A 27,964-nucleotide genomic window follows, 5' to 3' on the forward strand; every position below is an offset into this window, starting at 1 on the left:
AAAAGCAGCCAAAGATAATATGAAAGTGTGATGGAGCTCACTTCACCCAGTGTATTTTAATCCCTGACCATGGTTCTGAAATCCAGAGAAAGGCAATGAGACTTTTCCCCGGCTGAGAGGTCAAGTTCTAAGATGATTCAGAAGTGAGTTTTTGATAGACAAGAGCAAAGCAACAAAACAAAATCAGAGGCCTCTTGCAACACCACTGCTTCTTAGGAAGGAAGAGGGCAGGTGCCAATAATACTTTTTTTTTTTTTTAGAGGGTGGGAGGGGATAGAGAGAGAGAGAATCTTTTTTTTTAATTTTATTTTTTATAAACATATAATATATTTTTATCCCCAGGGGTACAGGTCTGTGAATCGCCAGGTTTACACACTTCACAGCACTCACCATAGCACATACCCTCCCCAATGTCCATGAGATAGAGAGAATCTTTTTTTTTTTAATATTATTCATTTATTTGACAGACAGATCACAAGTAGGCAGAGAGGCAGGCAGAGATAGAGAGAGAGGAGGAAGCAGGCTCCCTGGTGAGCAGAGAGCCCGATGTGGGGCTCAATCCCAGGACCCTGAGATCATGACCTGAGCCGAAGGCAGAGGCTTAACCGACTGAGCCACCCAGCTGCCCCGAGATAGAGAGATAGGCGGGTTGTATGCCCAGTGTGAGCCCACCACTGGGCTGGCTCAGAACCCTGAGATCATGACCTGAGCCAAAATCAAGAGTTGGACACTTAACCCTCTGAGCTACCCAGGTGCCTCACCAACCACACATTTTGTCCTTCATGGGCTGCTCAGATTCCCCATAAAAGAAGGCTCTTCCGAAGTTCTGCCTGGAGGGAAGAGGTAGCCCAGGGCCCCGAGGGTTGATGGGGGTAGAAGGCTTGGAGTCTAACCCCTGAATATGCCCCAGTTCCCTTAATCCTGCTGTTTGGGTTATGCCTTCACCCTCAACTGTGACTTGTGCCTTCCAGTTCCTCTGTCTGCACTGGAGAGACGGAGTCTCTCATCAGAGAAGAGTGGGAGAAGGGATCCAAGGAGCTCTTACTTCTCAAACAGCTTTAAACTAATCATGTTTATTTTATGCCCACCAACCCAACTTCCAGCTGTACCTAATCCACAAATTCCTGAGCTTTTTGAGGATGCTACTGCTTAGTTGGTTGATTCTTAATTTCCTCATTGATTTAGGATTAGGATATCTTGGGTCTGCTAAGTCAGTTACCCTGGTGGGTCAGCATTTCAGGTACAAAAGGTTTTTGTTGCCTTCTTTTCTCCTGTTCTCTCCATGCTTGTGGATTTATGCTGGTATGGACAGCCTTCTTCAAAAGCCGTCTGGATCCTAACCTTCTCCCTACTAAACCCTTTCCTCTGCTGTTTTCACATCTCAGTTAATGACACTATACTTCCAGTTGTTAAGGCAAAACTTCAGAGTAATTCTTGAATCCTCCTGTATCTCACTCCACATACACCCTATGGGCTATATTTTCAAATATATGCAGGATTTGACCATTGCTTACAGCCTTCACTGTTACCTTTCAGTCCAAGCTACCAGTACCTCTCCTCTGGATGATTCTAAATGCCTACCAATTAGTTTTTCTGTTTTTGCCCTTGTACACTGTATGTTATTTTTCTCACTGCAACTAGAGAGTAGACCATTTAAAACAGAAGCCAGATATCCTTCCTTTGCCCAGACCCTCCAGTGGCTCCCTCTTATTCTGTCTACTTCCTGTTAACTCTCTGATTTCATTTCCTACATCTTCTACTTTCTTCTGCTCCAACCACACTGGCCTCCTCTCTGTATCTTGAACATGTTCCTACCCCAGGCCCTTTGCACACACTGTATTCTTTGCTTATAATGCTCTTCCACCAGATATTCAAACAACTGATTCCTTCACTTTCTTCGAGTGTCATCTCATCAGAAAAGATGTTTATGGACTATTTATATGAAGGAGCAATCCCCATTTCCTGCTTCTGGCACTCTCTATTCCCCTCACCTGCTTTATTTTTCTCTGGATTAGTTACCAACCCTTGTGCATTATGTAGTTTCTTAGTATCTATTTCCCCCACTAGAATGTCAGCTGCATCAAGACAAGGATTTTGTCTGCTTTGTTCATTGGTATAGCCACAGCACCTAGAACATGAGCTGACTCAGAGGATAAATTCAATTAATATCAGTGAATGAGTTGAATGATTCTATTAAAAGAAACTGAGTCATAGGGAGCCTAGGAATTTAAGTCAAGATCACTCAACAATGAACAGCAGAACTGGGATTTGAACCAGGTTTGTGTGGTGTCATAGTCTGAGTTCCTAATAATTTTGCTTGATATTTGGGAAGAATTTTAATGAAGTGTGAAGGTGCTAATGGTATAACACAATTAAAGAGGTAAGGTATAGTAACTCCAGTATGATCTTAGCTATGTAAGTATGTATAAGAGAAAAAGATCCAGAAAGAAAAATATCAAATATAAAGCAGTGAGTTTCTGAGGGTTTTTTAAAGTATATTTAAAACCTTTTTACCGGTAGACAATTATGAAGCACAGACAGATAGAAGTCGAAAGCAGACAGAATAATATAATGAACCTCCCTTGTACCTATCACCCCAGTCTTAAGGACTACCAAACCGTGTGCCAGCTCTATTCCATCTACTCACAGATGTGATGGTCAATTTGATGTGTGATCTTGGCTAGGGTACAGACCCTAGTTATTCACTAATCTAGGTGTTGCTGTGAAGGTTTGTAGATGTGATTAAAGCCCATAATCAGATGTTTTTAAGTAAAGGAGATTATTCTAAATAATCTTGGTGAACCAGATTAAATTAGTTGGAAGACCTTATTTAAGAACAGAACCAGGGCTTCCCTGAACAAGAAGAAATTCCACATTTAGTCTTTGCACATACTGTGTCCTTTGCTTAGAATTCTCTACCAGGTAATGAAATGGCTGACTTCCCCACTTGTGTATGGAAGTGTTAGCTCAAGCCCTGGAATTCCAGCCTGCCCTTTCCGACAGCCTGCCCTGTGGATTTCAGACTTGCCTTCACCCCCACGATCACATATATCTTCACCTATATCTCCTACTAGTTCTCCTTCTCTGGATAAACCCTGACTGATACACCAGACATATCATTTCATCTGGAAATAGTTTAGCAAGTATCTAAATGGTAAGGATTCTTGAAAAATAAACAAAAAACAACCCACAATTCCATCATCTTACCTGAACAAAATTTAAAAGCAATTCCTTGATATCATCAAATGTTCAGACTTCCAGTTGTCACATTACTTTATAATACTAAAAATTTTTTTAAAAGATTTTATTTATTTATCTGACAGAGAGAGACAGCAAGAAAGGGAACACAAGCGGGGGAGTGGGAGAGGGAGAAGCAGGCTTCCCGCTGAGCAAGGAGCCCGATGTGGGGCTCAGTCTCAGGACCCCAGGATCACAACTGAGCTGAAGACAGACGCTTAATGACTGAGCCCCTCAGGCACCCCAATACTAAAAATATTTTTTTTTTTTAAAGATTTTATTTATTTATTTGACAGAGAGAGATCACAAGTAGACGGAGAGGCAGGCAGAGAGAGAGAGAGGGAAGCAGGCTCCCTGCCGAGCAGAGAGCCCGATGTGGGCCTCGATCCCAGGACCCTGAGATCATGACCTGAGCCGAAGGCAGCGGCTTAACCCACTGAGCCACCCAGGCGCCCACTAAAAATATTTTTGAACTACTGATTTTTTTTTTTTTTTCCCCAGTTTCTTTACTTTGGGAGGGAAAAAAAAAGTTTGGGAAGGATTTTCTCCTTGGTGCCAGCAGAGGGCCTCATATCTCCTGTGTTTCCTGAGGAAAGAAATTGGTTTCTCCTACAACCTCAGTCACTCAGCCCAGAGTTCAGCTGCTGGTAGACTTCTGGAAAATGTATGGTGAGTGAATGAACAAATAAGTAAATGGGTGAAAGAAATACTTTTTAAACTTGTATTCATTGGCTATACTCTGCGCCAGGCACTGGCTATGTGTTAAATTTTCTCTTTTCTTATATCCATCCCGTGAGGTAGGTATTATCCTTATTTTCTATATGAGGAAATCAGGGCTCAAAGAAATTGAAAGGCTTTATGAAGATCATAAAGGTAGAAAGTCTTTGAGTTAACCTAGATCTATAATTTTATTTTTTATTTTATTAAAAAAAATTTTTAGTGTCTTTTAAAAAAAAACTTAAATTTTTTATTAATATATAATGTATTATTAGCTCCAGGGGTACAGGTCTGTGAATCATCAGGCTTATACACTTCACAGCACTCACCATAGCACAAACCCTCCCCAATGTCCAGAACCCAACCACCTTCTCCCTATCTCTCTCCCCCCAGCAACCCTCAGTTTGTTTTGTGAAATTGAGAGTCTCTTATGGTTTGTCTCACTCCCAATCCCATCTTGCTTCATTTTTTCCTTCCCTACCCCCAAACCTTCCACGTTGCCTCTCAAATTCTTCATAACAGGGAGATCATATGATAGGGATAGAGGGCACATACCTCAATACTTTCAAAGCCATCTATGAAAAACCCACTGCGAATATCATTCTCAATGGAGAAAAACTGAGAGCTTTTCTGCTAAGGTCAGGAACACGGCAGGGATGTCCATTATCACCACTGCTATTCAACATAGTACTAGAATTCCTAGCCTCAGTAATCAGACAACAAAAAGAAATTAAAGGCATCCAAATTGGGAAAGAAGAAGTCAAACTATCACTAGATCATATGATACCTAATGTGGAAAACCCAAAAGACTCCACTCCAAATCTGCTAGAACTTGTACAGGAATTTAGTAAAGTGTCAGGATATAAAATCAATGCACAGAAATTATTTTTAAAATTTTAAAAATATTTTATTTATTTATTTATTAATTTAAGAGAGTGAGAGAGCATGAGCAGGAACAGAAGGAGAAGGAGAAGCAGACTCCCTAATGAGCAGGAAGCCTGACTTGGAGCTCTATCCTGGGACTCTGGGATAGACCCGAGCTGAAGATAGATGCTTAAACTGACTGAGCCACCCAGCTGCCCCTATAATTTTATTTTTTAAATGTCATATAAAACATACACAAAGTATATACATGTTTGGAAAAAGGGAACACCTATAACTGCTGGTTAGTGATAGAACATTCTTGTCATCCCAGAAATCCTGTTGTTATGGACCAAATGTTTGTATCCCCCAATATTCATATATCGAATCCTAACCCTCACTGTGATGGTATTTGGAAATAGGTCTTTAGGCGGTAATTAGGGTGAGATAAAGCCCTGAGGGTCAGACCCTCATGATGGGATTGGTGCCCTCAAAAGAGCAGATACCAGAGATCTCACTGTCTTTCTCCCCATACAAGCACAGAAGGCCAAGGGGAGTCTCAGGAAGAAGGTGGGCCATCTACAAGCCAGAAAGAAGGCTCTCACCAAGCACTGAATTGACTGGCACCTTGGTCTCAGGCTTCCTTGCTTCTAGAACTGTCAGAAAATAAATATGGATTGTTTGAGCCACCTGGTCTACGGTACTTTGTCATGGTAGCCCTAGCACACGAAGACACTCAAGTATCTGTTTCCAAACACTATCTCCATCTACCCTCAAATTTAAGAGTAATAATTTCCTTGCTTGCCTTGTTTAGTTTTGCCTGTTTTTAAACTTGGTATAAATGGAATTATATGTATATGTATTTTTTGTGACTTGCCTTTTACCCTCAATGTCACCTTGGCAAGATCTCTCTGTTTGAGCATAGATTTGCTGTTCTTTTGTTTTCATGCTGTATGGTGTTTTCTAGTACAGATATATCACTATATACCCTACCATTTTATGCAATAGGTATCTGGTAAAAACATCCCTAGGCATGTAGCCTGTTGTACATTAGAATACGTAGGTCTACGGTATATACCTCAGACTGGAATTTTTGAGTCATTTGGTATGCATATCTTCAACTTTTTTAGATACCAGTTTTCCAGAATCGTTACATTAAATTATATCCCCGCCCCAGCATTGCACGAGAGTTCCAGTTGTTCCACACCCACATGTAGTGTCATTTAGTTTTGTCAAACAATGGGTATATTATGTTAATTTACCATGGTTTTAATATGCATTGCCCTGACCTATGAATGAGGTTGAGCACCTTTCTGTATTTATTGGACTGTTAGATTTCTCCTTTTTGTAAAATGGCTTTTCACTGCTCTTTCCCATTTAGGAAAATTAGATCACTTGCCTTTTTCTCACTGATTTGTAGGAAATCGCCATATAATTTGGAAACCAGTCCCTTATCAGTTATATATGTTGCAAATACCTCCTTCTACTCTGTGGTTTGTCTTTTCACTCTTATAATGGTGTTTTTTGAGGATTAGAAGTTCTTAATTTTAGTGTAATCGAATGTATCACATATTCTTTTATGGTTCATGCATTTTGTGTAATGCTTAAGGAACCCTTCCCTTATTCAAGATCTTAAAATTTTTCTCCTCTTTTCTGTTCTAAAATCTTTGTGCGTTTATCTTTCACACTTAGGTGTTTGACCTCAAGTAATTTTTGAAAAGGGTATGAAGAAGAGGATGGAATTTCCTTTTTTTCTGTATGGAAATCCAGTTGTCCCACATTTTTTTGCTGCTCTGACATGACATCTGTGTCATAAATCAAGTCTCTGCATGTGAATAACATTCTAAAGCCAAACTCCTATCTGCCATGTGATACTGCCTTTTCCTGCGACAGGAAATGTCACAGACATAATGGGCTTTAGATTCAATCAGACCAGAATCTCAACTCAGTCTCCACCTCCAAAAAGGCTTCCTAGCTGGGTGATGTTGACAAGTTATTTTATCTCTGAGCCCATGACTTTCCTGCGTGGTCACTGTAAGGAATAGACACAATTTGTGATACTTCATCACTTTTATCTTTCCTCATATTTCAAATGGAGGCGCTTGTTTTGGTTGAAGGCTTGGGGCCTGGGTTCTGTAGTGTTAATTTTCTATTGGCTACTTAACAAATTGCCATAATCTTAGTGGCCTCAAGCAACACCCACGTATTACTTTCCAGTTCTAGAGGTCAGAAGTCTGGGTGGGCTCAACTGGGTTCTCTGCTTAGGGTCTCAAAAGGCTGAAATTAATGTGTTAAACCTGGTGGAGGTCTTAATTGGAAGTTCAGGGTAACAGTGCTTTCAAGTTTATGCAAATTGCTGGCAGAACACAGTTGCTTGCAGTTGTAGGACTGAGGCCCCTGCTTTCTTTTTTTTTTTTTTTTTTTTTAATTTATTTGTCGTAGAGAGAGAAGCGAGAGTGAGCACAGGCAGACAGAATGGCAGGCAGAGGCAGAGGGAGAAGCAGGCTCCCTGCCAAGCAAGGAGCCCGATGTGGGACTCGATCCCAGGACGCTGGGATCATGACCTGAGCCGAAGGCAGCTGCTTAACCAACTGAGCCACCCAGGCATCCCATGAGGCCCCTGCTTTCTTGCAGGCTGTCAGCCAATGTTTTCTCTTAATTCCTCAAGGCCATTTTTGGGTTCTCTTATGCCTGGCCTCCTTCTATAGATATATTTGGACTACTTCTTCAAGTTAGGAACAGAGCGTCAAATACTTCTCATGCGGGTGCTTGGGTGGCTCAGTTGGTTAAGCAACTGCCTTCAGATCAGCTCATGATCCTGGAGTCCCGGAATTGAGTCCCACATCGGGCTTCCAGCTCCACAGGGAGTCTGCTTCTCCCTCTGACATTCTCCCCTCTCATGCTCTTTCTCATTCTCTCTCTCTCAAATAAATAAATAAAATCTTTGAAAAAGAATCCTTCTCATGCTTTGAATCTCTCTGACTTCTGGAGCAAATCCTCTGCCTCTAAAGAGTTAATGTGAGGAGAAAAAGCCTACTTGGATAATCTTTCCATTTTAAGGTCAGCTTGATTGGTGATTACACCAGCAAATCCCTTTTGCCACATAACGAGGTAATCTCTCCAGTAACACTAGGAGGCAAGGTGATGGGGACCATGTTAGACTTCTGCTTACCATAGTCTTACTAGATATGTTATTTTGCCTGCAGATTTCACAATGATCTATTTGGTAAGAATTCTTTGATATATGTTAGAAAACCCAAAATACTTCATCAGCTCATTCCAAGTTCCTGAATCAGCTAGAAACACTGATTGACTTGCCCTCATGGAATCTTGGCCCTCTTCCCTGCACAGACATATCTGTTTTTTCATGCAAACTCTTAGTGATTTGGACACTATTTTTATCTGATTTCTCCATACTTTATTGTCCACCCTTCTGTCCTTTATGGAGATAACATTAATCAACAAATGTATTGAATATATCACGTTTACTTACCCAAATCCAAGATTACATCTGGCAAGGTGTTAGGCCCATAGTAGGTATTTCTTAGAATTTTGTTGAATGAATGAAGATGAATGGAATTCAAAAGGGATTTGTCCTTAAGTAGCCTACTATCTATTTTAGAAATAAGCCATATGTACACACAAGATAAATAAGAGTTTACCTAACTAGTATCTATGTATGTATTTATTTATTCTTAATGAGTTTTTTTGGAAAAGATTTTATTTATTTATTTGACATAGAAAGAGAGAGTGAGAGAGGGAACACAAGCAGGGGGAGTGGGAGAGGGAGAAGCAGCCTTTCTATGGACAGGGAGCCTAATGAAGGGCTCAATCCCAGGACCCTGGAATCATGACCTGAGCTAAAGGCAGGCGCTTAATGACTAAGACACCCGGCGCCCCTATTCCTCACTAGTTTTTAAAAGGTGTTCCAGTAGATCATTGTGTGTGTGCATGTGCGTAAGGAAGGCTTTGTGGAAGAAGCAGAGCTAAATTCAGCCTTGAGAAATATGCATTACTTGGATGTTTGGGAGGATGTCCCACAGGCAGGGTAGGGAGAATTGTGTTAGCAAAGGTGCATTTTGGGAAGGAAGCAGCCATTCTGGCTGGGAATCAAGATCTGAGTGGCAGGTTGTAGCCTCACAGAAGTTTTCAATGTCAGATAAAATACAGAAATGTTTGAATCAATTATCTCAAGGAGCCAAAGTTTTATCAAAGTGAAGTACTTTTACTTCTCTGGAATAAAGGTGATTAATGCGTAATTTTCTTAGTTCACTAGGAAAGATTTCCTAAGAAATTTTTCCTCATTTTAAGAACTTACTCTCATAAATACCACCTTGGGTCCTTAGGAGAAAAAGTACTGTTTGCAAGGTAACAAACACACACATTTCAAGTCAAAACAAAATAAGAGTCCTTTATTCCATATTCAGCTAACCAACAACAATCTCAAATAATGTTGATTTTTAGTTTGTCGCCATTGGACTTGCTGGAGTTCTTTCTCATCATACGTAGGAATGTGGTATGCAAGGCTATCTTAGGACGGCATCAAGTACACTTGTGGGAACAGTGGGCAAAACATACACACCACTCTGTCAGTGGAGAAACAGCCCTAAGCAAAAGCTTAGCAAAGGCAAAAAGATCTAATACATGATAGCCTCACAAGGAGTTTTATAAGAGGACCCAGCCATGTGAAGGGCAGGTGAGAATTAAGATGTACACACAGGCTGCAATCTACTGACCATGGCCATGAGTGTGAATTCCACTCTGGAAATGGTCTGCAGTTTCTGGGGAGATTTTCTGTGTGTCTCCGTCCCTCAGGTTCTGCCTGTAAGATAGAGCCTGGCCATGGCCACTGTCATGGGGGTAAAGAAAACTTCTCCCCCGAATATTCTATTCTACTAGTCTGAGGGAGCTCAATGCTTAGGGGATTGCCAAGTCTTGAGTTAAGAATCAATGAGAGGAAGCCATAATGCAACATATCTAACTATGTTAAAGGCTTAATGGCCGCCTGCCAGCTTCCAAACTTGCCAGGAGGCATACAGCATTTCTGAGGAAGGAAAAATGCAAACTGAGCCCTGAGGTCAATGCTTCAACATCAAACTGTCATAGTCTCAACTCACTGTTCCTCTAGGGCACTTGGAATAAAGACCCTGACCTTGAAGGCAGGTCTCTTCTCAGTTCCCCAACAGGTCAGCAAGTGGGTGGTAGGGTCTTTGGTGAAGCAACGTACCCAGAACGGTTGGGGGACTCCCCAAGAGGTGCTTTGGCATAAATCAGACTTGGAGAGGCACAGGACCTAGGTATTTGACTTTAGGTGCATTTCCTGAAGGTGGAAATTTTGCTTGCATTGTCTGGTGCTGCCCAGGCTGGTTCTGGGCAGCCCTCAGGCTCTGGAAGCTGTTTCACAAAGCTCACTCAGAATCCACTGTGTGGTCAAAGGCATGCTGGGAGTGCCTCTGCTTCCTGGACAAAGCATACAGGTACACCAGAAATGCCAGACACAGTAAGGCCACCGCAGTGAAGAAGGCAAGGATGCCCAAAAAGGCAGACGGGTCCATGGGCAGGCGGATCAGGGGGCTTTCGGCTGGGATCTGGTTGGTCAGGCTGAGCATGTAGCCCAGAGACCAGGCTATGCTGCTGTTCCCCACCTGTATGTAGAAAGATGGCTTAGTTCTCAGGGTAGGGCCCCAGGCAGGAATAACACACATACACCACTGTCATCCTCATGAAACACCCACCAGAAACTGTGGCCTAAGGTCAAAGACTTGTCCAAGTTCAGACCCTGCAGAGACTGGGCTAGAATCCAGGTCACTGAGGCCCTACACTCAGCACTGTGGAAAAACAGTCAGAGTCCTCACAATCTCGTCAACCTCACAACCTCACAATAGCCAAGTGGGATGATGGCACAGTTAATAACAGTGGGAGTTTTTCTACTGTCCAGTACGAAAGTGTCTGTGGCTAAAGAAAGAGGGTAACGAGCAGTTTACTGAACCCAGGACCAGTTTCTAAGCACAGGGGTCAGTCTAAATAAGAAACAGACTTTGTCAATTTCTTATGTAAATTCCATCAGTTTTTGCTTCCTTGTTTTGAGGCTGTTTTATTAGATACAAAAAAGTTTCAAATTTATAATCTTCAGAAGGAACTCTCTATCATTATGTTGTACTCCTCTGTATCTTGCATGATCCTCCTTATTTTAAAGACTATTTGGTCGATATTAAATAGCTATAGTGAAATTTTTAAATATTAGCTAAACCGTTTTCTTTTGGGTATTCCCGGTAGCTAATTTTAAAATTATATATGTATATATATGTGTATGTGTGTATATATGTGTATATATGTGTATATATATATATAAAGTTTTTTTAAAGATTTTATTTATGGGGCTCCTGGGTGGCTCAGTGGGTTAAAGCCTCTGCCTCGGCTCAGGTCATCATCCCAGGATCCTGGGATCAGGCCCCACATTGGGCTCTCTGCTCCACGGGGAGCCTGCTTCCCTTCCTCTCTCTCTGCCTGCCTCTCTGCCTACTTGTGATCTGTCAAATAAATAAAAAATAAATAAAAATCTTAAAAAAGATTTTATTTATTTATTTGACAGACAGCAAGAGAACACAAACAGAGTGGGAGAGGGAGAAGCAGGGTCCCCGCTGAGCAGGGAGCCCTATGCGGGGCTCAGTCCCAGGACCCTGAGATCATGACCTGAGCCGAAGGCAGACACTTAACTGACCGAGCCACCCAGGTGTTCCTAATATTTTTTTTTTTAAATTTTCAAACTTTCCATGTCCTTACCCTTAACACATAAGGGTTTCTCTTACAAACAACAATATGCTTGATTTTTAAAAATCCAATCTGACAATATCTGTCTTCTAACTGGTAGGTTTAGTCCAATTATGATTATTGTGATTATGGATATATTTGGACTACTTCTTTCTAATATCTTAGTTTAAAACTTTTAATTAGTGCTACTTTCCTTTTTCTTTATTTTTTCCTTTCTTGCCTTAAAAATGTTATATAATAAAGTCTGCCTTTACAAGAGGAGCATTTTAGGCCCCTCTTATGACCCCTTACCCTGCTCCCTTCACACTGGATATCAGATATATTCAAATTTTGGGTTGTTATGGATGGAATCTTTTACTTTTCTTTAGTCTAAGTTTCCTTTTTCCTTTTTTAAAATACACATTTTAAGCCACCACATCATTTATTCTTCCTGCCTATATTTTTTATAACATTTCCGGGATTTATTCCTCTTCTTATTTGATTTTTTTCCTCCAAAAATATTTTTGGCATCCCTGTGTGGCAAACCTTCTAAGTCTTTTTATGCCTTCATGTTTGAATACCAATTTGGCTGTATATAAATTTCTTTATGAATAAAGGAAAAGGATTTGAAAGCTGGAATTCTGTATCCATCCAAACTGGTATCCAAGGGAACATCACTTTCTGTTCACATAATGTACTTTCCTGCTAATTAGATTCATTAAGAAGCAGAGCTTAGAGAGTGCATGCCACCAAGAGTCCTTGTATGTCTCCAGACAGCCTTAGCTTTTTGTAGATGACTCAATCTTATTTATGTAAAAGTAGACAGTCACAGGCCTAATGCTGGCTATTGATTGGTTTAATCTAATTATTGCTAAAGCTAATATCAAACAGAAGGACCCCAGGCTTTATATCAGCGATTCCTGAGATGAGAAAATTCTCCCCGAACCTGGGGAACTTAGGTTGGGTTCATATCAGCAAGGCTCAGTCCTTCCTGAAAACAAAGCCTGGAGGGTGACCGGCCAAAGAGCCACCTGGTGACACCTGGGGACTCCAGCTTCAGGCCATCCTGGACACTTGACTGTAAATCCAGTGACCTCAGAACATTCCTTACTTCACGCTGTTGTAAATCCCTCATACTCTCTGCTACCCTGACATCTGTGTAAAATGGACAGCAGTTAGTTATCAGCCTCTTAAAGCATCACTGCCCTATTTAAAGTTTCTTTTCCTGATGATAAGTCTGATCCTTAAAATATTTATTCATACACTCAACAAACATTCAGTAAACACCTTCTAGGTTCTCGCCCCTGTGCTGAAGGTAATGAGACAGGTCCTGTGCTCGAGGAGCTCAGTATGTGAGCTCTTGGCCTCTGATCCCTCCCCCATGTGGAAGGGTCCCCCAGGGACACCTCCTCTGGATTCTCCACCATCCCTTCGGGAAAGCTCACAAGGGATCCCAGTCTCTTCAGCTTCCCCCCAGTAAACTGAAATCACTAATACCCTCTGAACGTCTACATTTCTTCTGCACCTATACACAAACCTTTAGAGAGGAAGAAGAGAAAACAACCTGTGCCTTGACTTACTTCTTTTTTAAAATGTATTTGGGGCCAGGTCTCTTCGGTGAATCTGTATCCATTCACAAGCAAGTGGTAGATATAGTGGGCTGAGAAGCAGTAGGAGCGGGCATACACCTCATCAAACCTGGGGAGCAGCGACGGGAGCTGAGGAGGAGGTTCCAAACAGATGAGGCAGGCATGTTTGACAACGCATGTTTCAGAACACATTTTAAAGAATCTCATCCTGTAGAATTTCATAATACCATCACCATAAAACAATCCAATTGTATCACATCATAACGAAAATACCCCTCTGCAGTACGGGGTACACCACATGCTGTTGTAACCATCATGCCTGTGGTCAGAACATTCATCCACAATGCGGGTACGAGGCAGGTTCCCTTATTACCCCATTTTGTGGATGTGGTGGAAGCACAACAGCATGAAGTCCAAACTTGGAACATACACACACCCACACACAAATGAAATACACTTGGCTCCGCTCACTGTGTTGTACGGCGGATGTTGCCCCTTTCCCTTTAAATACTGACCTGACTCCAGCTCTCTGAGCAGAAATCCCAGGTGCTTGAGTTGAAGGCATTCAGGGAAAAGCTCCCTGAAAGATTGAAAGCACTTGCTGTGTAGTAGAATCCTGCAAAAGCCTGGAAGGGGGTTGCGGAGAAGGAAGTCAGTTCTCAGAACGGGATACATTATGGAGCTTTTGGGGTGGGGAATAAGAAAGTGGGCAAACAGGGCAACAGAAGAGAAACAGAAAGGGGAAAGCTAAATCTTCAATGGGGGAGAAAGGGAAACTTTTGGTGGTTTTTGCTCTTACCACGAATGCCCCTTTAACTTTTGGCTGATAAACCCCATCAAAGGAACAGTCTTCCCGGTCATGGCAAGCTTTGAAGTCAAACAGGAAAGCCACCTTTTCCCTACACAGTGATGGGTCCCCGGTTCCTTCAAAAGTGATGACGTCATCAGGGTCGTAATTTACAGGTCTCAGGTCTGCTGTGCACAGGCTGTCAAATATGTAGCCCCCAGTAAGGGTGGTGACATAATTCCGAGGGTAACAGGGGTTGATGATACTGGTTTTGGTGGGAGAATTCTGTGGGTACAAAAGGGAGGTGTCAGAAACCACTCTTCTGTGGAGGGCCAAAGTGTTTCCCTCTTGCAAATCCTTACAATTGCTACCCTCCCATGCCGAGAGAGACATGGATGGAAAACATGCCATTTTGTGTCAGTGTGCACTTGAAGGCAACTCTAGTGGGGGTGGGTGAACCTGCACCGAGCACGATGCCAGGTACTCGTTCACATTATCTGACCCACCCCTTAAGACAGTCCTGGGAAGCAGGTTTTATGAAATCCATTTGGATGGGAAAACAAGACATGTTTAGTTTAATTGATCATTTTTTAAAAAAGATTTAATTTATTTATTTGAGAGGGAGAGAATTGGGGGAGGTCAGAGGTGAAGCAGACTCCCTGCTCATCGGGGAACCTGATGTGGGACTTGATCCTGGAACTCCAGGATCATGACCTGAGCTGAAGGCAGTTGCTCAACCAACTGAGCCACCCAGGTGTCCCCTAGATTAATTGATCATTTTTAATAGAATATCACCTATCCACCTAAGAAAATAATCCAAAAGGTTACCAATAGGTATATTATGAAAATTAAGGTTCCCTCCCAACTACTTCTAGCTACCAGATCCCTTCCCTAGAAGTAACCATGATTGCCAATTTTTGTGATTTCCTGCCAGAGATACTTCTTGTATGCATATGCAAATATCTTTTCTTCTCCCTCTTCCTTTTTCTAAAAACAATAAATGGTACTACTCTATCCACAGTTATGCCCCTTGTTTTTCTTACTTAAAAATATACCTTTCTCAGGACGCCTGGGTGACTCAGTCAGTTAAGCCACTGCTTTTAGCTCAGGTCATGATCCCCAGGGTCCTGGGGTCGAGTTCCACATCGGGATCCTTGCTCGGCAAGGAGCCTGCTTCTCTCTCTGCCTCTGCCTGCCACTTTGCCTGCTTGTGCTTGCTCTCTCTCTCTTTCTCTGACTAAATAAATAAATAAATAAAATCTTAAAAAAAATATATATATACCTTTCTCATCTTTCCCGTTGTACATATAAAATGGCCTCTTCTTTTAGAGGCTGCATAGCATTCCACTGTACCAATAAACTACAGAGGAGATTCCTTTGATAAGAAATATGAATATGAATATTTAGATGGTTTCCAATCATTCTGCCATTATAAATAAGGCTGCAACAAATATACTTGTTACATATAAATCTTTGATCCATTTGTAATTTATTTGGTGTAAAGATTATAGTACGGGACCTGACTTTATCTCTTTCAAATGATTATCCAATATTTTATGTACTGGTGAAAAATATTCTTCTTATCTTATGCTAAATCCCAAAGCATGTTTGGTTCTATTTATGGACTCCCTTTTCCAGGGAACTGGATTTGAACTCTGTCCAATTTCAAAGCCACTAAGCATCTCCTGCTGTAAAGTCTTGACTCGGACAATACTTATTCTAAGTCTTTCAATTTATTGATGTAGGAAATTGAGATACACAAGGAAGTAATGAATCATTTAACAAAGGCCAGTGGCAGGACTCTACACATAAGCCTACAGAAGTCCAACACTCATCCAATGTAACTCTAATGACTATCCTCTAGGATATTTTAATATGACTGACTCTGGAGGCAGCAAAAAGGCATCTTTCTGCTTCAGTGGTATGAAAAAAATCCATGATTTTCAAAAATTGCTATGTCTACTATAACATGTCACACCAGGGTCACCCTGTGGCTGAAATATTGGTTTAAGGGGGGGTAGAAATCAGTCAACTGGTCATTTAATTTCCCCCTCCAAATCTGACATACTTGTTAAATAGTTAATATAAAATAAATTGCTTCTGGCTTCACCTGGAGAAGAAGCAAGATAATATCAATTATTTCTGGCTTGGAACATAGAAGAAGCTCAGTGAAGATTATTTCTTTTTTTTTTTTTTAAGATTTTATTTATTTATTTGAGAGAAAGAGAGAGAGCGTGCATGTGGGTGAGCATGAGGAGGGGGAGGAGCCAAGAGAGAAGCAGACTCCCTGCTGAGTGTGGAACCAGATGTGGGGCTCTGATTCCAGGACCCTGAGGTCATGGCCTGAGCCAAAGGCAGATGCCTAACTGACTAAGCCACCCAGGCGACCCTAAAGATCATTTCTATACTCTTTCTGGAGTTTGAACGATTGTGATGTCGTTCTTTAAATATAATTTGCCAATGGTCCAAGTTGCTCAGGCCCTCAACATTCAACAAATCTCCCCTGAACTTAGTGTTTGCATGGCACTGGTACTAAAGGGTTAACCATTAGGATTGAGGGCAAAAAAGTCCACTGGAAAACTGCAGCATAACTTGGTCTTAGAATAAATCCCATCAAAAGTGGAAAAACAGTGATAGGAACTATCCTCAATAGTGATGGAAACTATTAAAAGAACATACCAGGAAACTAATTTAAAAGGAAGGTACAGGACCAATAATGAAAACTATGTTTTATTGGAGGATACAAACCAAGGATAAATAATTGGAAGGATATTTTATAATTCTATATGGGGATTCATAATATCATCAATTAGCTAATTTTTTACCATATTCATTTTCAGTCAATGCAACTACCATCATAATTTCAATGAAAAAAATTTCCTGTTACTGCTTAAAATGATTTTGAAGTTCAGAATAAATGTCTGAGACCAGAAAAACAAACCACTGCAACTAGAATAATTGGCTCAAGAATGGAGAAATGGATGAACCGAATAGAAATCTAGAGACAGATCTTCCTTATCCAGGGACTTATTAGTGGGATGTCTCAGAACCCCTGAAATTATCAGGTTGCAAAAAGTCATTACAACTTTGTTGGTGGGAGTCTGGGTGTTTTTTTTTTTTTTTTAAGATTTTATTTATTATTTGACAGAAAGAGAGGTCACAAGTAGGCAGAGAGGCAGGCGGGGGGTGGGGGGGTGCTGAGCAGAGAGCCCGATGCGGGCCTCGATCCCAGGACCCTGAGACCATGACCCACCTAGATGCCCAAGGTGGTTTTTTAATTTTGTTGGAAGATTGCTTATTTGTCCAATTATATAAAAAATATACCTATCCTTCGATTCTATTCTACGGAAGCAAAATCACCAGTTCATAAGGTTATATGCACAAGAAGCTTTACTGGCCTATTACTGCTGCAGCGGAACAGGACATAGCCCGGTGTCCATCAGGATAGGCATGGTTGACGAACTGTGAAATACTAAAGAGTAAAGAAAATAAGTTAGCTATCAATCTGGAAAGTCAAGAGCACGACGTTATCAATCTGTGAACAGTGAAGACATTTTTTTAGTGAATAGGGTTGGAAAGATTCTTTCATTTTTACTTTAATACGTTTTTTGCATAGTTTGACATTTTTACAATAAAAATGTGCTTTCTTTTATAACAAAAGGACCAATACAATTTTTCTTTTTAAATAATAGTACTAGGAATATTATGGATCTATAAAAATAATAATTTCAAAGGATATTGAACAACATAGAAAACTGCTTATGGTATATTTAGATAAAAGAAATACTTAGGTAAAAGGAAAAACTGGATATAAAACTATATATACCATATGAAGCCAAATTTGTAAATAGACATATTCGTGCATGAAAAAGGAACTGGAAGAAAATGCAATAGTATGTTTAAGGTGGTTAATTCTAGGGTTTTTTGTTTTATTATTTATATTTTTTTGTGTTTGCTTTTTCTAAATTTTTTCATTCAACGTGTCTTACTTTAAAAACAAAAGAGGGGCGCCTGAGTGGCTCAGTGGGTTAAGCCTCTGCCTTCAGCTCTGGTCATGATCTCAGGGTCCTGGGATTGAGCCCTACATTGGGCTCTCTGCTCAGCAGGGAGCCTGCTTCCCCCTCTCTCTCTGCCTGCTGCTCTGCCTACTTGTGATCTCTCTCTCTGTCAAATAAATAAATAAAATCTTTAAGGAGGGGAGGCAGGATAGTTAATGCATGTCCCTAGCGTCCAACAGGCTGTCTGAGACTCCAGCGCTGGGCCAACTGGAGGCTTGTTCATATAAAGACAGTTTGCAAGGGTTATATTCGTTCTCGCCACACTGCGACAGATAAGGAAACCAGACCCAGACTGGCAGGATTTACTCAGCCAGTAACGTTCATGATGCAGTCATCTTTGTGAACCTTCTAAGTCGGGGCCTGGTAACACATACTTGGCACATGAAAGTATTGGTCAGGCAAGTCTGGGCATGCAATTGTGGGCGATCCTCAGCACACCCGGATCCTTCCCCTCACCTGAGTCAGAAGGCTTTGAGGGCAGAACCACCCTCTCAGGCATCCAGAGATTACCACGCAAGTTGGAGAGCTGCCCCCGTCCCTGTAAGCTGACTGGCTACAGTAGAGGCTGGGGTCTCCCGCCTCTGTACCCAGGCCGGGGCTCACACCTACGTTCTCAAACCCAAGTGAGACCTCAGAAAAGTGTAGTATTCACTTCTGTATTATAGATTCTTGGATAATTGCTCTTTAATAATCATTATAAAAATAAAAACCACACACACAAACATTCCTCAGGGCCAGCCAAATTTAGGAGGTGAGCTTCTCTGACCTTCACTTGGGAAAAGGATGATTTTACCTGCTCCCTTTCTCCTGTTTCAAGTTCAGAGGAGACCCTGCCCTCCATCCTTGTCAGGACTAGAGCTGGAGGGAGGGGCATTAAGCATTGCTAGAAATAAAAGGAGATGGAGAAAAAGAGGTGTTTCCAGAACTTCTGCCCTGGAAAGAAGCATGGTGGCTGACATACGTTAGTGAGCAAGCAAGAGGAATGGTGGTTATGGAGACCTTGCTAGGGAGGCTTGATGGGGTTCCCTGTGGGGTTTGGTTTGATCAAGTGGAGGTGGTGTGAGTCTGGGGTGGGCATTGGGTCTGTTGAGCCCCAAGTGCCGCCTGCAGGGCCCCCACTCTGTCATTCCCAGGCAGTGCTCAGTCTCTCCCAACAATGCCCACCACATGCATGTATACTGAGGCTCCAACCTTTCCTGGGAGGTTTAAAGAGAAGCTCTGGGGAGCAGGCCAGATCTGGAGGGTGAATTCTCACACACAGCCCTGCGTGACAACTTGGTAAATGCAGGAGTCTGAAGATGTCAGTTTTGCTGATGGCACTTTGGCGAGCCAGACCATTTCCCCCCGCAGGTTAGTGGCTGGGAGAACACTGCTTCCTTCCTTAATTGCCAAAGTAGGTGGGAGGGGTGGGGGTTAACCTATGGTGCTGTGTCCACTATGTTCACAGGCTGACCCAGCCCTTGTCCCCTGCCCCTGGGTCCCACCGAACACCAGGATCTGTGGCCTCTGGTTGTTCTCTTGCCCCACTAGGTGGTCAAAGTCCCTTTCTTTTATCTTTCATTTTCCTTTCTCAGCCATGCATGTCTGAGATGGATGTCCCCTGATCACTGGAGTTTGGGGTCTTGGGTCTCATCCATGGAGCTTGTGCTTGCTGACACACACCACACTAACACTGAGTTTACCTTAGTGGCAGCTTTCCAGCTGATGGCTGAACTAGCCATCTGGGACGTGGAACACTTACCATGTGAGCTACTGACCAATGTGATGGAATTCTGTTACTCAAAATCCCACCATATAAAGGGCATCAAACCTGCCTAATATAGGCCCATCTAAAAGGAGGCTGAGCCCCGGGAAGGCTTGGTCCTCTCCTCTGTCAGCAAGTATTTCTCTTGGGACTACTTTTATTATTTGTTCTGCACTCAGGGGAGTTGCAAAATTCCCAGGCTTATTTAGCTATTGGTTTAAAACAGTTTGTGTCCTTAAAGGGATCCCAGGTCTTGAGTCATTTACAAAACATCTGGTGCCCTGGAATTCCCCTAGACCTCAGACTCAAGTTCACTGAAGTGGTCAATACAACAGAGAGAGAGAGAGAGCTTGGACCCCCACGAGTAAACTGGAACATGCTCTCGTTTCTATCCACATTCTAATTGGAGTGGGAAGGACAGGTCCCAGAAGCCAAGGCCCCCTCTCCTCAAGACCCCCCACCTCCCCGCCCCGGCTCAGGTACCTGATGGAGTATTGCCAGAAACCTCTTCTCAGCCTCGTTCCGGCCATAGCACTGGAAGCTATGTGTGTAGAGCGTGTACACATAGCCGTACAGCGACACTTTCATGATGTGGCTGGTGTTCAGCCCTACATTCTCTCCAGCCGCAAAGGATATCTGGGTGGAGGCGCCACCTAAATCCAGGGCACCTGTGGTCTCCACTCCATTTGGATGCACCCACATATGCCACAGGTTCTTCTGCACAGTGGGGGGAAAAGCAAGAGAAAAGTCGAGAGGCACCATCTTTTTCTGCCCAAGGCTCTCCACCCAAGACCCATCTGTTATTGCTAAGAAGCATGACATGGGGAACATTCAGGGGCCAAATCTCTCCTTTATTTCAAGGGTGGTGAACTCAAATGCTTTCAGAGGCTGGGCAGGCAACATAGCTGAGTGAAGATTAGGTGTAGATAATCGAGAAATGGTGGGGACTGTGGCAAATTGGGGACTACATGAGCTACACTCTGTTCCAGTTGTTGTCATGCGGAATGTGAGTCCATTGTAACCAGTGCTTCCAACTTTTGGGGGTGTGTGGGGGTCAGGACAAGCTAGAAATGTGGATTTTTATATGAAATTTCCAAATATTACTTGTTGGCAATTAGTTAAAATTTGAGTATATTTGAAGGGGAACAAAAGAGGCCTTGGGCTGGATATGGTTTACGCCCTCTGTAACATGGTGATTATCTCTTGGAGTTGGCTTTCCTTTGAACAGGGGCAGGGCATGTGGGGACTGCAGTATAAGGGACCTGGGGACACAGGGTGACTTGGGAAGCCTGAGATCTCCAGAAATTTCAGAGGGCTGTGAAGCTTTGGGAAGGGTCATTCTCCAGTTACCTTTCAAAAGACCCATAGGCTTTAGATTTAGATCCTTCCCACCTCCAATTTCTTATTAGCTAGTGAAGTCTTGAAGATATTCCCTCTCCTGTGTGCTTTGGTCCTGCTTATGATGCAATGTTTCTGCCCCAGCCAAATGTGTCTTTTCTTAGCTATTATCTCATAGGTGTTTCCTTAATGCATTATGTGATAGGGTTGATACAGGACAGATGCCCATGTCAGCATGCACCTCTGCTTTAAATGACCACCCACAGGGGAAAAGATAAAGAGCAAGATTAAAAACCATGCATTTGTTTTCACACACCTCCAGGAAATTTCCCATTAAATAGTTGGCTGTAATCCATCCATATATCCCTTCCTCTTGCCCAGAAATGATTTGAGCACCCCTAAAATCAAAGGGCTGGGACTTGAAGTAGTTTTGGATGCTTGCAAGGACTTCATTAGCTGCTGTTTCATTTTGTAACCTATGCAAGGCACAGAACACAAAAGGCTGAGTGCCTGGACAAGAGAGTCTTAAAGTCATCTCACTCAGGTGAAAAGGTAAACCTCCCCACCCGTCTGCTGGCAGGGACGATTTTCCAGATGTGTGCAAAAATGGCAACCCTTTTGGCAAGCTGAAGGCTCCTAGGAAACCGTGAAGGCAGATACACTTGTTACCTGTCAAACTGCCAATCAGAAAAATAGCATCAAGTAAAAATACCCCTCGTCCTCTCCTCCCTCACCGGTGCCCATCCCATTCTCTAACAACCAGTTAACCAAAAGAGCCTTCTGCTTAACCAGCATTGCTCTGTCTCAGATCAGCACAGGAAAGGGGACTGGTGAAGTGATAGGGGTGGCATAATAATCTCCTGGGGGCACCACATAAAGGAGCCCTCAGCAGTCCAGAAAGAAGGGGGATCTGAGGAGGAGGGGGGAAGGAAGAGGATTGAGTTTCCAGCAGTCCCTGCTTTGCTCCTGGGGAGGGCTTCATCATGATGGGTGTGATGGCCATCATGGCTGTCACTGGATTGAAATCCATCAGTGTGCTAATCCACAGGAGAGTGGCAACACAGCATTCCTATGTCACCTAATGATATTATAACATTCATTTGCTGCCATTTTACCTTATGGAAGAAGATTCACTTGGGAGATTATTTTCCCTTTCATCAGTGGGTTAAGAAAGTCGGGGATACCAGTTCGCTCTTGGCTCAAGAAGAAAGAACCACGTCACAACCAGAGGGTCATGCTAATTCCGGAGCAAATTATCACTACTCAGAAAATAATTCGAGAGTTTTCCTAGTTTTATCAGCTTCTATCCCAGAGGATTCTCGTTATTTCTTTTTCTATATTTGATTTTTCTAGCAATTAAAATGTCAGCCAGCTCCTTAGAAGGAATGGATTACCATCAGAGAGTTTTACAAGGAGGAGATAATATTTAATTTATTAAAATGGGACGTTCACTGTGTTCCCAAGTGGTGCACTTCCTAGTCCATGGTTTTTGTCATATGGGCTATAAATCACAAAGTCTTTTAATTATTCCTCACTGGGAGGACTGAGAGAAAAAGCAATTAAGAAAAAGTTGGGTGCTTTGACTGCATAAGAAAGAAAAGGCAGAAGGAAGGAATTTCTATATCATTTCTATTTCAGGTAAACACAATCATTTTGAAACACACTGCAGATTCCAAGAGGGAGCAAAGAAATCCAACGTTCTCCCACGTTCTGCTTGGTCAACCAGGACATAGGAATAGAAACAAGGAGAGAAAAACCACAAGGAAAAGGCCCAATCCAACTGAGGGTGCTCCCTGATTTCTTTTAATGATCATGTTGAAGTGGTTCTGTTTGTTTGTTCCTGTGTATCTTCCTCATGCCCACACATATAATTTTATGTTACTGGCACCGTAGACAAAGTGGCTTTGAGGCAGGAGGAGTGTCATCTTTGGGGGCTAAAGCCTTATTTTCAAAGTTTGGAGCAGCCTCTACCCTCGGTAGATTTAAGTTTGATGTTTTAAAAACAGTTTTTCTTTTATTTCACGGTCAAGGAAATACAAAAATGGAAGAAAAAAAAAGAGAATGGGCTCTCAAAGACAGTGCAACTGGGCTGAAAGTTATCATTGCAAATTTAGAAGGATCTTCTTAGTTGAGTGAAATGAGCTCTTTGTTTCCTAATAGCTCCAAAGACTTTGACTGGGGTGAAGTGCAGAAATTCCACTGTTTTCCAGCAGATTCCTGTGGCATTGTGTACATGGGTAGAAGCCACATAAATATGGGCTGCACTCAATGCAGCAGGTTGCACACAGGTATCAAAAGACCAGGCATGAAAAACAATTTTCACTTTTCTAAAGAATTAGAGGTATACCCCATGAGATTCCATATTACCTTCCTTTCTTCCAGAGTTATCAGGAAAATCACCAACGGGGAGGGAATCCATTTTAGAATGATTTCTTTCTGGGTATTAAAATAAAGCCTGAAAATTTCCCAGCTTTTGAAGCCTACATTTATAGCAGAATATGGGCTTCTTTCTTTCAGATTTGTTCCCAGAAATAGAGTTACATTCTTGGCAGGGTTCAACACATTCTTGGCTATTTTGATCAGATGGGCTCCTTGAGGCCATTCCAGCCCTTACCTCAGCAAGCGCATCCCAGCCGTGGCCCCCAGGTAAATGCAGGTGGATCTATGGAGGTGAGCAGGAATCTGTCCCTTGACTTTTTGCATGCAATCCTCAAAGGCTTTGGGGACATCTTGGGGGTTTTTCCCATAGCTGGAGATCCCAGAGCCTGAAGAGCAAGCAGTCAGCACTTCTTAGCATTCCCAGGAACTAACAAGAGCCGTACAACTTCCGAATAGAAAACAAATCAGCTTTGGAAATTAATGGCTTTGAGTACAGGGGGTTGAAAACAGGTGGATATGTTAAGTCCCATGTGGTCACACTGATGACTCAACTCCCAAAATATGGAAGGGAGGAACTACAAAACTAAAGGTCTCCTTATGAAAATTTCAAATATAAGTAAAATTCAGGAGAAGAGTATAAGGAACCCCACTGCACCCATCTCCCAGCTTCCACAAGGATCAACTCTTGTTTATTCTCTCTCTGCTCACAGAGCAAACTGCAGATACGGTATCCTTTCATTCTCTAAACACTTCAGTATGTTTCACTAACAGACAAAATTTCTTTTTGTTGCTGTTGTTCAGAAATAATCCATCTTATTGGCCTTTTGCTTCTCTAGTCTCCTTTCACACTACTTGCCTTTGGCAAGCTCACTTGTTTTTTATTTTGTTTTGTTTATGAAAGATTTTATTTTTAAGGAATCTCTACCAGCGATGTGGGGCCCGAACCCACAATCCTGAGATCAAGAGTCACACACTCCACCGACTGAGCCAGCCAGGAGCTCTGGGAAGTTCATTTCTTGACAGAACTTGCACCAAATAGGTTTAGAGACATAGTCAAGGTGGAATAGGAAAAAGGAAACAAAAATTCAAACCTATGTACCATAGGTTCAAACATAGAGGGAATAAAGGAATCTTGTCATGATTTGTCCTTAGGAAACATTTTTATATACCTATATATAATTTAACAAGACGTCGTCCTACCCCCAAAGAAGTAACATACCTAGAGAGACATATAACCCAGACAAACCCATGACGGAGTTCCTCAGTTAGGTCAGAAATCTCCAGGAAGCTGAAATGAATGGTGGCAGAAAGAACTGAAAGTAGAGTTATGCAAGATTTCTTTTTTAAAGAATTATAACCACTGCACTATTATTATGCCTATAAAAATTAAAAAGAATCCTTTAACAGAACCAAATTCTAGTGAAGGTGCACATTTTCTCCATATTTTTCCTCCCCCCACCTTCCCCCTACCTCTCTCTCTCTGTCCAACCAGTTTGTTTGAATTAGAGTCCAAATAAATTCCATCCATTGCAGTTGGCTGCTATGTTTCTTAAGTCTCTTTTATCCATGAGTTCCATCCTCCCTTTTTATTTTTCCCTTGAGATTAAAAAAAAATTTCCTTGCAATTTCATTTGTCTTATGGAGTTTCCCACAGGCTAGAATTTGCTGACTGCATCCCAGTGGTTCATGTAACATGCTGTTGAGTTCCGGCTTTTCCTATAAATTGGTAATCAAATGCAGAGGCTCAGTCAGATTCAGGTTTGGACTTTTCAGAAGCAGTAATTTATAGGGATTAGTGTGCACTTCCAGTCTGAGGCACGCACATCTGGCTACTTCTCTTTGTGCTATGAGCAGGCTTCAGAGATCATTGCTTGGACTCGTTAGCCCAGTAGGGTTTTTGAAATGGTGATGTTTTACTTCCATCTTTCTTGCTTCACTTATTACCTCAATGCTTTCCTAAGAAGAAAACTTCTTTCTGGTCAACTATTTGGTAACCCTATGGTACAGTTTGTACAGGGAAGGCAGGATAAGTGCTTGAATCTTTCTCCTTCATCAGCTTAAGAAATAGGGATTGCATGTCCCTTATCCTCCTAATTTATCCAGTGAGGGATTTTATTTGTTTGTTGTATATCTTTAGGAACATACGAATTTGAAGATATATTTGATGTGTTTCAATTAATTGCTGTTATTCTTATTAATGGTCCCATTGTTGGCCAGTGGAGTTCTCTTCAACATGAGCCCTGAGTCCTTTAGATGTGGTCCCAGAAAACTTTGAGAGAGTCTTTGATCTCTGATGTTAGTCGTGTGATCTTATACACTTCTTGCCCCAGCTCTGGAATTAGCCATTTCTCCAAAGAGTCCTGGCTTCTTTTTTTTTGAGTATGGTATTTAGTGTCTGAAATTTGGAAGCCTTTGCAAGACTTTTCAGAGGACAGACTTAGGAAAGACTTTGTTTCAAGAGAAAATGCACCATGAATTCTTATTGGTACTTCTACTTTAAAACTACAGGTTTTTACTTACGTTGATCTTGACCTTCTTTCTCCTATGCTCAAAATCCTGCTTCCCAGCAACTTCAACTGAATAGCTCACTTGCTTTCTTTCACAACCCACGCACAATGATTTTAGTATGAAAATACAGCACTACCACCAACTGTATGGTTATTGACAACAGTTTAAGATTTTTTTTAAGTTCTTTTTGTCTTTAGGGTATATCCCATTAGGCATTATGGACCCTATGTGCAGCATCCATGAATAAAATTTTCTTGAAACACATATATGTACATGCTCATTTGTTGGCACATTGTCTGTGGCTGCTTTTGCGCTAATGTGACAGAGCTGAATGGTTACAACAGAGACCATATGGCCAACAGGTAACAAATACTTATCATCTAGCTCTTCACAGAAAACGTTTGCTGTTCCTGGAGTTAGATGATTTATGGGCATCTCCAGCTTAATCTGTCCAAAACCAAATTCTTTAATCCCTGCCATGCCCCCAACTGACCCACCTCCAGTGTTTGCCTCTCAGGAAGTGGTACCATCATGCACGCAGTTGCTCAGATCAGAAATGGTGCTCAGGTGCTCACCAACTTAGACGTCTTACATTGAATCTTTCATAAAACCGTGTTGGCTCTATTTTCAGAACAGCTCTCAAATCTGAGCACTCAGTCTCTCCTTGTCCAGAACTGTTCTAGATCAGTTTCTCAATCTCAGTACCACTGACATTTGGGGTCGCACAATTCTTTTTTGTGGGGCCATCCTGTGCATTGCACAATGTTTAGCAGTGTCCTTGGTCTCTATCATTAGATGCCAGCAGTACCACCAACCCCAGTAGTGACAATCAAAAATGTCCCCAGACATTGTTAAATGTTCCCTGGGAAGCCAAGTTGCCCAACACTGACAAGCACAGTCTCAGTCAGACCACCATAATGCCATAAGTTTATGACATCATTGTGTGCACTGTTCTAATAGCCCTGGTTTCCCTGCTTCTGATCACAGCTTCCAACTACATGTTCCACATCCAGAGTACTCTGCTAAAAGTATAAGTCAAATCCATGTTAGTTCCTTAACCAGAATCTCCTAATGACTTCCCAGGATACTCTGAAGAAAATGCATCTGAGTACAAGTCAAACCTCTCAGTGCTCTCAAGGCCCTCTCTGAACTGGCCTTGACCATGGCTCTGGCCTCACCACTCACTTTTCCTCCTCGTACTCATTCTGTTCCAGCCACACTGGTCCCTTTGGCTTTCCTAGAAAATGCTGAGCAGCTTCCTTCCCCAAGCTTTCTGTTCGCCAAGCCCCCTGCTCAGCACAGTCTTCCCTCCAAATGTGTAGGACTCACACTCTCCTTTCACTTTTGCCTCTGCTTAACTATCCCCTCCAAACAGAGCATGATCATTCTCTGTCCACCTACCTCACCTGATTTCTCTTCACAGCACTTCTCCCTGACATGTTATATACGCTTTTATGATCTATCTCCTTGATTCAAATGTGAGTTCCACAATAGTAGTGACTTCATATATTTCACTTTAGAATCCCCAGTGTCAAGAACAGTTGCCAGCAAACAGTTGATACTCAATACATATTTATTAAATAAATGAATAAATGTATCACTCAGTCAATGAGATTTTCAAACCAGAGTGCATGTCTATACTAAGGGGATCATGTAGTCCAATCTGATCCGCCAGAGCAGTCTCTGGAAAGGGACTGGTTGGGGGCCTTGCTGGAATGTCAAAACTTGGGGTATCTGAGCATGTCACCTGAGACCTATTTGCATAAGGTCCTATAAGCTTCCTAAAGAAAAGACAAAATTGGGGTCATAGGCTCACAGGATCCTAGGATTCACAACCCCAAGAAGGGAGGGCTGAAATCACTCTTTCAATCTGGAGAAAGAAGGCTGACAGATGACTAAAACTTACTCGAGGTGGGACAGAAGCAGAAGATAGGTACCCAAGCAAAGGATGCTTTCAACACCATAGTGGTCTGGACCCCAGTGCAACTCTTCAAGG

At 42.1% G+C, this 27,964-nt stretch overlaps 1 protein-coding gene across 5 annotated transcripts in view; it reads right to left on the reverse strand.

The window, feature by feature from the left end:
* Window positions 1-9,199: 9,199 nt before the first annotated feature.
* ENTPD3 (ectonucleoside triphosphate diphosphohydrolase 3) overlaps window positions 9,200-27,964 on the reverse strand; it is a 33,634-nt gene continuing 14,869 nt past the window's right edge. For all 5 annotated transcript variants that reach the window (XM_047739852.1, XM_047739834.1, XM_047739844.1 and 2 more), the window contains 7 exons: window positions 23,696-23,846; window positions 21,398-21,557; window positions 20,227-20,460; window positions 13,954-14,226; window positions 13,670-13,780; window positions 13,146-13,283; window positions 9,200-10,460 (listed from right to left, as the gene is read on the reverse strand). In XM_047739852.1, the coding sequence (XP_047595808.1) occupies window positions 10,224-10,460; window positions 13,146-13,283; window positions 13,670-13,780; window positions 13,954-14,226; window positions 20,227-20,460; window positions 21,398-21,557; window positions 23,696-23,846 (1,304 nt within the window). In that variant the 3' untranslated portion in view covers window positions 9,200-10,223. The remainder of the gene's footprint in view (window positions 10,461-13,145; window positions 13,284-13,669; window positions 13,781-13,953; window positions 14,227-20,226; window positions 20,461-21,397; window positions 21,558-23,695; window positions 23,847-27,964) is intronic.

The sequence above is a fragment of the Lutra lutra genome, chromosome 1 (genome assembly GCF_902655055.1).
Source record: "Lutra lutra chromosome 1, mLutLut1.2, whole genome shotgun sequence".
Lineage (NCBI taxonomy): Eukaryota > Metazoa > Chordata > Mammalia > Carnivora > Mustelidae > Lutra > Lutra lutra.